This window comes from Zalophus californianus, chromosome 4, assembly GCF_009762305.2.
Source record: "Zalophus californianus isolate mZalCal1 chromosome 4, mZalCal1.pri.v2, whole genome shotgun sequence".
NCBI classification, from domain to species: Eukaryota; Metazoa; Chordata; class Mammalia; order Carnivora; family Otariidae; genus Zalophus; species Zalophus californianus.
The window spans coordinates 153,667,543-153,682,203 of NC_045598.1; the positions used below are offsets into that span (position 1 = coordinate 153,667,543).

General features: G+C 40.3%; 1 protein-coding gene and 1 pseudogene across 6 annotated transcripts in view; both read left to right on the forward strand.

Annotated features, from left to right (window-relative positions):
- Positions 1-6,752: 6,752 nt before the first annotated feature.
- LOC113913812 lies at positions 6,753-7,621 on the forward strand (annotated as a pseudogene).
- Positions 7,622-12,629: 5,008 nt separating this feature from the next.
- Positions 12,630-14,661, forward strand: part of VPS13B (vacuolar protein sorting 13 homolog B) — a 752,513-nt gene continuing 750,481 nt past the window's right edge. For 5 of the 6 annotated variants that reach the window (XM_027594446.2, XM_027594522.2, XM_027594594.1 and 2 more), the window contains exons 1-2: positions 12,630-12,768; positions 13,202-13,380. In XM_027594446.2, coding sequence (XP_027450247.2) covers positions 13,234-13,380 — 147 coding nt within the window. In that variant the 5' untranslated portion in view covers positions 12,630-12,768; positions 13,202-13,233. The remainder of the gene's footprint in view (positions 12,769-13,201; positions 13,381-14,661) is intronic. The other variant, XM_027594354.2, reaches the window with a different exon arrangement.

A 14,661-nucleotide genomic window follows, 5' to 3' on the forward strand; every position in this document is an offset into this window, starting at 1 on the left:
TTCGGCTCAGGTCATGATCCCGGGGTCCTAGGATCGAGACCCATGTCAGGCTCCCTGCTCTGTCTCCTTTTCCTTCTGCCCCTCCTCCCACTCATTTGTGCACTCTCCCTCAAATAAATAAAATCTTAAAAAATAAAATAGAAAAATAAAAATAAATAATAAATAATAAAATCTTTCTCTAACTTTTCACTCTTTTAACTATCATTCAAGTATTTAACCTAAATTGCTATTGACAAATTGCTGAAGGCTGAGTGTGGACAAGTCTGAGTTAAAAACCTCAGGGGGGACCCAGTCACAGGGAGGTCCCCACCTTTTTGTGAGATTTATCTCAAAGAGCTCTTCCAGGTTCTCACAGTGAAGATCAGAAAAATTCTCCTGTGTTTCTGGCAGAGGGAGAATAAAAGAAGCCAGAGCATTTTGTCCTTCTTAACAAGGCCTACCCTAAGGAGAAACTATTATCATTTCCTATATACCAGAGCCTAAACTGTTGGGGTTTTATCAGAGCTTAACCTACTGAGGTGATGGGAAATACACAACTCCAGCTTCCTCTAGCCTTTCCTGTAGGGGACAGGAATACCTAACTCCAGACCCCTCTAGAGTAGGTCAAAAAACTGTATGTTGACTACAAGAAACCCATTTTAAATAGATTAAAAGTATATGGATATAGGTTAAAAGTAGGGATAGAGAAAAATATGCCATGCTAACACTGATCAAAAGAAAGCAGGAACAGCTATATTAATTTCAAAGAAGACGTCAAAGCCAAGAAAGTAATCAGGGATGAAAAAGGGCATTACATAATGATAAAGGAGTCAGTTCTCCAAGAAGCCAACAAATCTTAATGTGTAGACACCTAAAAATAGAGTATCAAACTATGTGAGACAAAACCTAATAGAACTGTAAGGAGAAACAGATGCACATAAACAGTCAACTTGTTTTTGAAAAAGGAGCCAAGGCAATACTATGGAGCAAAGATAATCTTTTCAACAAATGGTGCTGAAGCAACTGGACATCCACATGCAGAAAAATAAATCTACACACAGGCCTTATACCATTCACAAAAATTAAGCCAAATTGGATTCAAAACCTAAATGTAAAACACAGAATAATAAAACCCCTAGAAGATAACAGGAAAAAACCTAGGTGACCTTGGTTATGGTGAAGACTTTTTAGATACAACATAAAGGCATGATTCATGAAAAAACAACTGACAAGCTAGAATTCTTTAAAATTAAAAACTCTTGCTCTGAAAAGAAAATCTCAAGAGAATGTGAAGACAAACCACAGACTAGGAGAAAACATTTGCAAAACACACATAAGACTTTTATACAAAACATATAAAGAACTTAACACTCAACAATAAGAAAACCTGATTAAAAAACGTAAAACTACAAATGGACAACTCACCGAAGAAGACACACAGATGGCACATTAGCGAATGAAAAGATGTTACATGTCATTAGGGAATTGCAAATTAAAACAATAAGATACCACTATACATCTGTTAGAATGGCCAAAATCTGGAACACTGACAACACAAAATGCTGGCAAGGTGTGGAGCAATAGGAATTCTCCTTTATTGTTGTTAGGAATGCAAAATGGTATCCTTTGGAAGATAGTTTGGCAGTTTCTTACAAAACAAAACATACTCTTACCATGTGATTCAGCAATGGTGCTTGTTAGCATTTATCCAAAGGAACTTAGAACTTATATCCACACAAAAATGTCCACACATGGATGCTTATAGCAGCTTTATTCATAATTGCCCAAACTTGGAAGCAACCAAGACATCCTTCAAAAGGTAATGGATAAACTGTGGTACATCCATACAATGGAATATTACTCTGTGCTGAAAAGAGCTATCAAGCCATGAAAAGACATGTGGAAATGTGAGAGCATATTACTAAGTGAAAGAAGTCAACCTGAAAAGGCTACAAATATGTGATTTCAACTATATGGCATTCTTAAGTTCAGTGGTTGCCAGAGGTTGGGGGAGGGAGAGATGAACAGGCATAGAAGACATTTAGGGCAGTGACACTATTCTGTATATTGCAAATACATGTCATTATACATTTGTCAAAATTCTTAGAACGTATAACAGTAAGAGTGAACCCTACTGTAAATTATGGCATTTGGATGATATGTCAATGTACGTTCATTGATTGTAATAAATGTACCACTATGATGGGGGAGTCCATAGTCAGGACAGTTTTGTGTGTGTAGGAACAGGGCATATATGGGAATTCTGTACATTTGGTTCAATTTTTCTGTGAACTGCAACTGCTCTAAAAAGAGTTTATTAAGAAAAGCAAAAACATGGGCACCTGGGTGGCTCAGTTGGTTAAGCGACTGCCTTCAGCTCAGGTCATGATCCTAGAGTCCCCAGATCGAGTCCCACATCGGGCTCCCTGCTCGACGGGGAGTCTGCTTCTCCCTCTGATCCTCTTCCCTCTTGTGCTCTCTATCTCTCATTCTCTCTCTCTCAAATAAATAAATAAAATCTTAAAAAAAAAAAAAGAAAAGAAAAGCAAAAATATCACCTGACTCTGGAGAAGTATTGCCTATATAACCAACCTGCCTCAAAGGCTTCTTGAGAAGATTAAAAAAAAATTTTGGGGGGGGGGAAATCTTACAATAAAGACATAATTGGAGATTTGGGAAAGGCTGTTCATTTGACATTAAAAGAAAACCATAAGCAGTGAATGAAACATGTTAGTAAAAAGTAATTAAATTTATTTTGAGGAGGAACTAAGATGGTAGTGTAGAAGGACCCTAGGCTTGTGTCATCCTTGAACACAACTAGCTATCAAATCATTCTGATTACCGAAGAAATTGACCTGAGAAGAAACTGCACAACTAAAGGGAGAGAAGAGGCCCTCCCATCAAGGAAGGTGGGAAGTGCTGCGATGTGGTTTGGGGGAGAAACAGATCACAGGTGCTGTGGAGAGGAGGGAGCCCTAGTTGCAGAGAAAGGCCAGAGAGAGTGGAGCACATAGGTATAGGCACAAGAACACTTCCCCAAAGCCATTGGCTGGGAAAACAGAGGGACTGATTTTGGGGAATTTTTGCAACCAGTGAGGCTCAAAGATTGGAGTTTAAAAGGTCAGCAGGCTTGGCTGGGATAGAGCCCTGAGGCCACTGACTTACTCCTGGAGAAGGCAGGCAAACAACCCGTGATTTGAGGATTGCCTAAGGCGCACAGGGAGAGACTGTTCACTCTTTATGGAGTGCATCCATGAAAGGTGGCATTCACAGAGATGCCTCTCCAGGGACAAGAGAGTCCCCAGGCACCATTTCCTTCTCCTGCCCCTGAGCATAGGTGCAGAGATACCTGCTGAGGGCAGCTAACCCAGACACTGGCTGTTTGGCCTGCTTTGCTCCAAATCCCATCCCCCCTGTGCTTTGGGGCAACTACCCTTCTCGATCAAACCAGCTTCCGTCCAAGTGCAGTGACACTCTCCCCCAGAAGACCAGTGCAGGCCCCCATCACACCAGGTCCCTAAAGTTTGGAGTTTTAAAAGTCAGCAGGCTTGGCTGTGATATAGCCCAAAGTGCACTGCACTGCTCTAGGAAGGCAAGCAACCTGGAGGCAGACTGCATGAAAAGTGATCTGAAAAATGCCTGAGATGCATGAAGGGAAATTATTCATTGTCTGGGAGTGCTTCCCTGAGAGCAGCAAGCACGGAAACCCCTCTCTGGGGACAAAGGAACTGGCTGGCACCACTTCCCTCCACCACCCCTCAGCATAAACCAACTTCAATAAACAGCACAGCGCCAACACTGTTGCCTAACCCGCTTACACCATGTCTTGCCCACCTGCACTCTGCTGGTATTGCTTTTCTTGGACAAGTGTGCCTACAGCGCATCACAACAGGTCCCTTCCCCAGAAGACCAGCAGAAACCCCCGTACACACCATGTCTCCTGACCAGAGAGTTCTGCAAGGCTTCAGTTATAGTGAAGTACCATCAGGTCTCATTTAATAAGCAGACCAGAACACACCTAGTTAAAACTTGCCACACTCTGGCCAAGGTCCAAACACTGCCCACTGCAGGCAAGGAGATGACTGGCCTGAGAGATAGAGCAGCCAAAATACAGCAGCAGAGTGCATGCAGCATACACCAGGGACACTCCCAAGTGCCAGGCCCTGGACACTATATGACCTCTTCTTCATAAAGCCATTACTCCCAGGAGCAGGAAACACAACTGGCTTTTCAAACACACTGAAGACAGAGACTTAGACAAAATGCCACGATGAAGGAATTCATCCTAAAAGAAAGAACAAGAAAAGAGATTTAACTGAAACACATATAAGTAATTTGCTTGATGGAGAATTAATGCAACAATCATAAGGATACTTACTGGGCTTTAGAAAAGCATGGAAGACATTAAGGAGATACCACAGAGATAAAAGAGTTAAAAAACAATCAGGGGGCACCTGGGTGGCTCAGATGGTTAAGTGACTGCCTTTGGCTCAGGTCAAGATCCCAGGGTCCTGGGATCAAGCCCCACATCGGGCTCCCTCCTTGGCTGGAAGCCTGCTTCTCCCTCTCCCACTCCCCATGCTTGTGTTCCCTCTCACGCTGTCTCTCTCTCTCTCACTCTGTCGATTAAATAAATAAATAAAATCTTTAAAAAAAAAATCAGGCAGAAATGAAAAATGCAGTTAGTGAGATTCGAAACAGACTGAACATAATGACCACAAGGATGGAAGAAGCAGAGGAACGAATAACTGATACAGAAGAGAGAATAACGGAAAATAATGAAGCAGAAGAAAGGAGAGAAAGAAGAATTATGGATCACGAGAATAGACTCATATCATAGGCGTCCCAGAAGAAGAAGAGAGAAAAAGAGGCAGAAGGTTTATCTGAGGAAGTAATAGCTGAAAACTTCCCTAATCTGGGAAAGGAAACAGACATCCAAGTCCAGGAGGCAGAGAGGACTCCCATGAAAATCAACAAAAGCAGGCCAACACCAAGACATATTGTAGTTAAATCTGCAAAATAGTGATAAAGAAAAAAATTCTAAATGCAGCAAGACAAAAGAAGTTAAGTCCCTAACTTATAAGGGAAGACCCATAAGGCTAACTGCAGATCTCTCTACAGAAACTTGGCAGGCCAGAAGAAAGTGGCATGATATATTCAATGTATTGGATGGGAAAAATCTACAGCCAAGAATACTCTATCCAAAAAAGCTATCATTCAAAATAGAAGAAGAGACAAAGAGTTTCCCAGGAAAACAAAAACCAAAGGAATTTGTGACCACTAAACCAGCCCTGCAAGAAATATTAAAGGGGACTCTTCGAGTGGGAAAGAAAGACCAAAAGTAACAAAAACTAGAAAGGAACAGAAAAAAAATCTCCAGAAACAATGTCAAAACAAGTAATAAAATGGCACTAAATACATATCTATTAGTAATTACTCTGAATATAAATGGACTACATGCTCCAATCAAAAGACATAGGGTGTCATAATGGATTAAAAAACAAGACCCATCAATATGCTGCCTACAGAGACTCATTTTAGGCCTAAGGACACCCGCAGGTTGAAAGTGAGGGGATGGAGAAACATTTATCATGCAAATGAAAGTCAAAAGAAAGGTGGAGTAGCCACACTTATATCAGACAAACTAGATTTTAAACCAAAGATGGTAATGAGATGAAGGGCACTATCATAATTAAGGGGTCTATCCAACAAGAAGATATAACAATTGTAAATATTTATGCCCCCAACATGGGAGCACCCAACTATAGAAAACAATTAATAACAAATATAAAGAAACTCATTGATAATAATACAATAATAGTAGGGGGCTTTAACAACCTAGTTACATCAATGGACAGATCATCTAAGCAGAAGATCAAAAAGGAAACAATGGCTTTGACTGAGACGCTGGACCAGATGGACTTAACAGATATATTCAGAACATTTCATCCTAAAGCAGCAGAAAACACATTCTTTTCAAGCGCACATGGGACATTCTCCAGAACAGATCACATACTAGGTCACAAATCAGGCCTCAACAAGTACAAAAAGATTGAGATCATACCATGCATATTTTCTGACCACAGTGCTATGAAACTTGCCAAGAAAAAAATTTGAACGACCACAAATACATGGAGGTTAAACAGCATGCTACTAAACAATGAATGGGTCAACCAGGAAATCAAAGAAGAAATTAAAAAATAAAATGAAAATGAAAACACAATGGTCTAAAACCTTTGGGATGCAGCAAAAGCGGTCCTTAAGAGGGAAGTATATAGCAATACAGGCCTACCTCAAGAAGAAAGAAAAATCTCAAACAACCTAATTTTACACCTAAAGGAGCTGGAAAAAGAACAAATGAAGGGGTGCCTGGGTGGCTCAGTTGTTAAGTGTCTGCCTTTGGCTCAGGTCATGATCCTAGGGTCCTGGGATTGAGCCCTGCACTGGGCTCCCTGTTCTGTGGGAAGCCTGCTTCTCCCTCTCCCACTCCCCCTGCTTGTGTTCCCTCTCTCGCTGTGTCTCTCTCTGTCAAATAAATAAGTAAAATCTTAAAAAAAATAAAAAAGAACAAATGAAGCCTAAAGCCAGAGGGAAATAATAATTAGAGCAGAAATAAATGATATAGAAACTAAAAAAAAAAAAAAAAAACAAAACCAAAAACACAGAAGAACAGATCAATGAAACCAGGAGCTGGTGCTTTGAAAAAATTAATAAAATTGATAAGCCCCTAGGTAGACTTATTAAAAAGAAGAGACTCTTTGCCATCTTGCAAGATGGTGAGCGAAAAAGCTGAGAAGCTGGACACTAAGGGGAAGAAGCCTGAAGCTAAGAAGGCTGATGCCGGTGGCAAGGCTAAGAAGGGTAACCCCAAGGCTAAAACGCCAAAGAAGGGGAAGCCCCACTGCAGCCGAAACCCTGTCCTTGTCAGAGGAATTGGCAGATATTCCTGATCGGCTATGTATTCCAGAAAGGCCATGTACAAGAGGAAGTATTCGGCAGCTAAATCCAGGTTGAAAAGAAAAAAAAGGAGAAAGTTCTTGCTACTGTCACAAAACCAGTTGGTGGTGACAAGAACAATGGTACCCGAGTGGTTAAACTTCACAAAATGCCTAGGTATTATCCTACTGAAGATGTGCCTCGAAAGCAGTGGAGCCACGGCAAAACACCTTTCAGTCAGCACGTGAGAAAGCCGCGAGCTAGTATCACCCCCGGGACCATTTTGATCATCCTCACTGGGCGCCACAGAGGCAAGAGGGTTGTTTTCCTGAAGCAACTGAGCAGTGGCTTGCTACTTGTGACCGGACCTCTGTCCCTCAATCGAGTTACTCTGCGTAGAACACACCAGAAATTCGTCATTGCTACTTCTACCAAAATTGATATCAGCAGTGTGAAAATCCCCAAATATCTCAACTGATGCTTACTTCAAGAAGAAGAAGCTGCATAAGCCCAGACAGCAGGAGGGTGAGATCTTCGGCACCGAGAAAGAGAAATACGAGATTACAGAGCAGCGCAAGGTTGATCAGAAAGCTGTGGACTCGCAAATTCTGCCAAAAATCAAAGCTGTTCCTCAGCTTCAGGGCTACCTCTGCTCCGTGTTTTCTCTCACAAATGGAGTTTACCCTCACAAATTGGTGTTCTAAATTTCTTACAAAGAAGGTAATTAAATAACTGATCCATTAAAAAAAAAGAGAAAGGACCCAAATAAAAACACAAATGAGAGGGGAGAAATAACATCACAGAAATATAAACAATTATGAGAATATTATGAAAAATTATATGCCAACAAATTGGACAACCTGGAAGAAATGAATAAATGCCTAGGAAACATATAAACTACAAAACTGAAACAGGAAGAAATAGAAAACTTGAACAGACTGATAACCAGCAAAGAAATTGAATCAGTAATCAAAAATCTCCCAAAAAACAAAAGTCCAGGGCCAGATAGCTTCACAAGGGAATTCTACCAAACATTTAAAAAGGAGTTAATACTCATTCTTCTCAAACTATTCCGAAAAATAGAAATGGAAGGGAAGCTTCCAAATTCATTCTATGAGGCCAGCATTACCGTGATTCTAAAACCAAAGACTCCACTAAAAAAGAGAGCTACAGGCCAATCTCCCTGATGAACATGGATGCAAAAATTCTCAGCAAAACACTAGGAAATCAAATCTAATAGTACATTAAAAGAATCATTCACCACAATCAAGTGGGATTTATTCCTGGGCTGCAAGGGTGGTTCAATATTCATAAATCAATCCACATGATGCACCACATTAATAAAAGAAAGGATAAGAACCATATGATCCTTTCAATAGATGCAGAAAATGCATTTGACAAAGTACAATATCCATTCATGATAAAATCCTCAACAAAGTATGAAAGCGAGGGAACAAACCTCAACATAATAAAGGCCATATATGAAAAGCCCACAGCAAATATCATCCTCAACGGGGGAAAAAGAGAGCTTTTCTTCCACAGGAACAAGACAGGGATGTCTCACCATTGTTATTTAACATAGTACTGGAAGTCCTAGCCTCAGTAATCAGACAACAGTAAGAAATAAAAGACATCCAAATTAACAAGGAAGAAGTCAAACTTTCACTATTTGCAGATGACATTACACTATATATAGAAAACCCAAAAGACCACCAAAAAATTGCTAGCACTGATACATGAATTCAGTAAAGTTGCAGTATACAAAATCAACGTAGAGAAATCTGTTGCATTTCTGTATACCAATAATGGACCAGCAGAAAGAGAAATCAAGGAATCCATCCCATTTACAATTGCACCAAAAACCATAAGATACCCAGGAATAAACCTAAACAAAGACGTAAATGATCTGTACTCTGAAAACTACAGAACACTTAGGAAAGAAATTGAAAATGATACAAAGAAATGGAAAGACATCCCACACTAGTGGATTGGAGGAACAAATGTTGTTAAAATGTCTATACTACCCCCAAGGCATTTACACATTTAATGCAATCTGTATCAAAATACCATGAGCATTTTTCACAGAGCTAGAACAACCCACCCTAAAATTTGTATGGAACCACAAAAGATCCTGAATAGCCAAAGCAATCTTTAAAAAGAAAAGCAAAGCTGGAGGCATCACAATTCTGGACTTCAGAATTCAGCTATAGTTATCAAGACAGTACGGTACTGGCACAAAAATAGACACATAGATCAATGGAAGAGAATAGAACACCCAGAAATGAACCCAGAACTATATGATCAATTAATCTTCAACAAAGTAGGAAAGAATATCCAATGGAAAAAAGACAGTCTCTTCAATAAATGGTGTTGGGAAAACTGGACAGTAACATGCAAAACAATGAAACTGGACCACTTTCTTACACCATACACAAAAATAAATTCAAAACGGATTAAAGACCTAAATGTGAGACAGGAAACCATCAAAATCCTGGAGAACACAGGCAGTAACCTCTTTTGACATCGGCCAAAGCAACTTCTTACTAGATATATCTCCTGAGGCAAAGGAAACAAAAGCAAAAATAAACTATAGGGACTTCATCAAAATAAAAAGTTTCTGCACAGCGAAGGAAACCATCAACAAAACTAAAAGGTAACCTATGGAATAGGAGAAGATATTTGCAAATGACATATCTGATAAACGGTTAGTATCCACAAAATAGAACTTATAAAACTCAACACCCAAAAAATAAATAATCCAATTTAAAAAATGGGTAGAAGACATGCACAGACATTTTTCCAAAGAAGACATACAGACGGCCAACAGACCCATGAAAGCATGCTCAACACCACTCATCATTAGGGAAATACAAATCAAACTACAATGAGATATCACAGCTGTCAGAATGGCTAAAATCAAGAACACAAGAAACAACAGGTGTTGGTGAGGATGTGGAGACAGGGGACCCCTTGTGCACTGTTGGTGGGAATGCAAACTGGTGCAGCCACTCTGGAAAACATCATGGAGATTCCTCAAAAAGTTCAAAATAGAACTACTCTATGATCCAGGTCTTAGAGATTCTTAGCAATTATCATGAAAGAATCTTACAAAGCATGTCAGTCCAGACTAAAATTCTTAATTCAGAGCTAGCACCATTCATTGTCTTTTTTGTACCCAAGTTATAGATCCCTTGAGAACAATGCCGGTATCCTTTTAAAATGTGCAGTTCTCTTAAATATATCAAATACATGCAGCAATCACACTACTAGGTATTTACCCAAAAGATACAAAAATACTAATTCAAAGGGATACATCCACACTGATATTTATAGCAGCATTATCTACAATAGCCAATTATGGAAGGAGCCCTAGTGTCCATAGACTGATGAATAAAAAAGATGTGATATATGTATATAAAATGGAATATTACCCAGTCATTAAAAAAGGAATGCTAACTTGCCATTTGCAATGGTGTGGACAGAGCTAAAGAGTCTAATGCTAAAGGAAATAAGTCAGTCAGAGAAAGACCAATACTATGATTTCACTCACACGTGGAATTTAAGAAACAAAACAAATGAACATGGGGGGAACGAAAGAAGCAAATCAAGAAACAGATTCTTAAATATAGAGAACTGAGTTACTGGAGGGGAGGTGGGTGGGAATGGGTTAAATAGGTGATGGGTATTAAGGAGAGAACCTGTTGTGATTAGCACTGGGTGTTGTATGTAAGTGATGAATTATTAAATTCTACACCTGAAACTAACATTACACTGTGTTAACTGGAATTTAAATAAAAATTTGGAGAAAAACAATTATTTTGACTGCTTACAGAACAGGGTGCAATAGAACACAGGTTGAAAACCACTACTTTTGATTCTTAAAATCAAACCAAAAAAAAAAAATCAATGACCAAATAATTTTCTCAAGGCAGGAATTTGGCAATTATTTTTGTTGGCCCCAAGAGAAAAATGGCACAGAAAAAAAAATATACCATGCTTATTTCGTTTATATGGCATAGTAAAACAAATCTAAATTTATATTAGTATACTGCTCTTTTACACTAAATTGAGACCTGTCAGAATGGCTAAAATCAACAAGAAACAACAGGTGTTGGTGACAATGTGGGACTAGACCCCTTTTCTCTAGAACAGTAACAAGACTTGTAGTTCTAGAACTGTAGGGCTTTCATACAATTAGTGGAATCATTTTTTTATGTTAAGATTTCTGAGTCATGGCTTCAACCTGTTTGCTTTCCAAGTGAAACAGATAACTAAGAAATTTCTTAATTTACTTGGCTAATTCAGTGGGTTTTAATAAGACCTAGATTACTTGGGTTATTCATCAAGGCTTTTTGTGAGAGGACAGTTGCTCTGAATTAGCCAATTAGCTGCTTTTTTTCTTTTGAAACTTATTTTCATTAACATAATAAATCTAAATACCCTGGCATCCTCACTTATGCCTCTTTTCTATTGCATTTTCTAACTTTCAAGAAATCATAACTTGAATTCTAGTAAAGAGCTTTAAAAGTTTATAATACTTATTAACTATTTTCAATTAAATGCAACAATATGGGTGATTATTTTATTTTTTAAGTAATCCCCACACTCAGTGTGGGGCTCAAACTCACAACCCTGAGATCAAGAGTGGCATGTTCTATGGACTGAGCCAGCCAGGCGCCCCGTTTTAAAATTTTTAATTTTTTTTTTTGGTTGGGTGGGCATCTTAATCCCTTTGTAACGAAAGTCTATTTTCAAAATGCAGTGGTAGTTGTTTTCTGCAGACGTTACTGGTAAAAACAATCAGGGAGCAAGTCCTATGCTACTCCTTTAAACCCAGTGTGTTGTTTTTCCGAGTTAGGTGTTGGAGTTTCTCGATTTTGTTAGCCTGCAAAGTATTGGAAGGAAAGGTAGTATTTTATATTCATTTCAGCCTAATAAAACCAACACTGCCTCTTAAAACTCTTGAATTCATTCCTTATCAGCTCTTTCTTTTCCCTTTATCTCTAGGAGCCTTCCTTGTGTTATTCCCACCGCCTTTCTGAAGTCCCACATCAGGCTGCAAATCTAATGGTTCTTCACAATCTTCTCTTTGGCCATTCCTTCACCGCCCCGCATCAGCACGTTTAGGGATACTTAACCACTCCTTTGCCAAAGAACGCGAGAGCTTGTCTGCACGTTTGATCAAAATGCGTTCCCCTAAATTACACATCCTAATTCCTTTAATTTCTCCACTACTCGGACCTTTCCTCCAGCAAATGAACCTCGGATCTAAATTTAAATCTGCCCCCGCCTCCAACCTCCCCGCTCCTACCTGCGGCCTTAAGTCTGTTGCCCTGCCCACTGAACCCAAGTTCCTCTCCTCAGGCCTTCCATTCCCCCCCTAAAAAACCCAATAGCCGCTTGTTTTTTAGGGTTTTAAACACCAGTATCCACTTTCTTCCTCCTCCTCCGACCCGAGGGCCCTCCGCTCTTCCCCACCCGGACGCGACCTCCCCCACCTACAAGCTGCTTTTCTCCGGAGCGCCACTTCCGGATGGCCCGTGTCACCGCTTTACCGGTCCGCCCACCTCCCCCGCGCATTTCCCAGAGCTTTGTCTTAAAACATTGGCGGGGTCGGAGCGGGGACGCAGTCTAGCCCGGCACAGAAGGGCGGCTAGAAGACGCGCTGAGTGGCTGCTCCAGCCTGGCAACTCCTGCCGCGCTGCGGAGTCGAGGGGTGGCGGTGGAGGGACAGTTTGTTTAGAGCACCGAAGTGGGTAACACCCGGAAGTGGCGCCGTAGCCGAGTTGCGCCGCTGCCGGGGGCGGGTGCCCGGTACCGGGAGGTGGCGAGGAAGCCACGGTACTCTTTGGCGTAAGTGTCAGCGGAGGGTGCAATACCGCCAGAGGCGGGAGCTGGCCTGGTTCTGGCCCAGGTTCTACCGTGGTAGATCTGGCTGGGTTCCGGGAGTCGAGGGCCTCGTGGGGGAGGCTGGGCTGGTGGAGGGTTGCGGCGGCCGAAGGGGATCCCGCTCCCTTCCTTCTCCCATTCCTGGGGATCTGCTTCTTTAGTTCACCAGCTTATTCCTTCCACCCTTCGCCAGGCGAGTTGAGGGGAGTTTTACTAGGGAGGAAGTTGCAGCTGGAGCAGAGAATCCACTTGTGTTTTCGGCTTCTGGGAGGAGGCGAGCGGCTGCTTTGGTGGGGACTGTTGCTTTTCGGCCTCTTAAGTCCCTCCTGAGAAATGCTTTTTCCTTCGCTGCTTTACAGACTCAGTTACTTCTCATATTTGTCTTTACCCCCTTCAGCTTCTGACTTTGTCTCTTCTGCACCTTAAAAGATGCTGGAGTCATATGTGACTCCAATTTTAATGAGCTATGTGAATCGCTACATCAAGAATTTAAAGCCATCAGATCTACAGCTTTCGCTATGGGGTGGAGATGTGGTTCTCAGCAAGCTCGAGTTAAAGTTGGATGTGCTGGAACAGGTAAGCTGTGTAGCTGTCATTAACTGGAAACATTTTCAGCTAGTTTAGTAATCCATTGTTTCCTGCACTTCGGCTTTATGCTTTAAAAACTTAAATTGTTAAAGTATTTTGGACTACGCTGAAACTACAGACCTTCCTTTACAGAAGTTTTTTTTTCGTGGTTTGTTACTAGTGATGGTTTATTAGAATTGGATTCCCAAAAGGTGCCTCAACAGATAGAAAGACAGCTTCATTGTTCTTGTCAGAATTCAGTCTACTTACTCAATTCAGAAGCATTACCGGATATGCTAATATACATTGCTAAGATTTCTGTATGAAGCTGGAAAATATATTCCCATTCTCCTTTTTGGGGAATGGAAGGGTCTGAAAGACAGCAAGAAAGTTCTCTTAGGAAAGAGGACATGACATCCTCAGAGAATTGAGCACAGATTGAGAATGCCAGTAAAATTGAAAACTTACTACTTATTCACTTTTTAGGTTTTTTTTTAACTTGAGAATGGTTTGATGTAAATAACTAATTTAAAGTTCATATATTTGTTAATCCACTGAGTACATTTATTACTAACATATGCCAAGCAACTCTGTTAGGCCTGAAGATACAAAAACTATCTGTGGAAACTCAGAAGAGCCAGACCAACTGCTTTTTAGGAGATAAGGGAAGTCTTAATCTAATGGTGAAAGTTAATAATTTTTACATTCCACTGCTCCCTTTATTGTTGAATACTCTAGAGTATCACTAAGAAATAATACTCTTGGTTCCTTTCCCTCTTCTCTCCATCTTAATATTTTCATTTTTTAAAAATGACCACAAGTCCTAAGTGTACAGCTCAGTTTTATGTATGTATACACGTGTGTAACCAGTGTGGAGATGAAATAGAATATTTCCTGCACCTTAAATGGCTCCTCTTTGCAAATTCCCACCCCCTAAAACAGGTGACTGTTATTCTGACTTTTGTCAACAGAAGAATTGCTTGTTCTTGAATCTTAATAAATTGGAATCACTTGTGTCTGGCTGTTTATGGCTAAGATTAACCCATGTTGTTGCAAGAGCTGTTGTTTGTATTGCCTTGCAGTATTCCGTTGGCTAAAGATTCACAATTTATTTTCCCATTGATGTACATTTGGGTGGTTTCTACTTTTGGCTGTTATGAAGAAAGTTCTTGTGAACATTCTTGTACATGTATATTGGTGGACATAGGTATTAATTTCTCTTAGGTGTATACTTAGGTATGTATATGTTTAGCTTCGATGGATACTGCCAAATAGTTTTTCAAAGTGGTG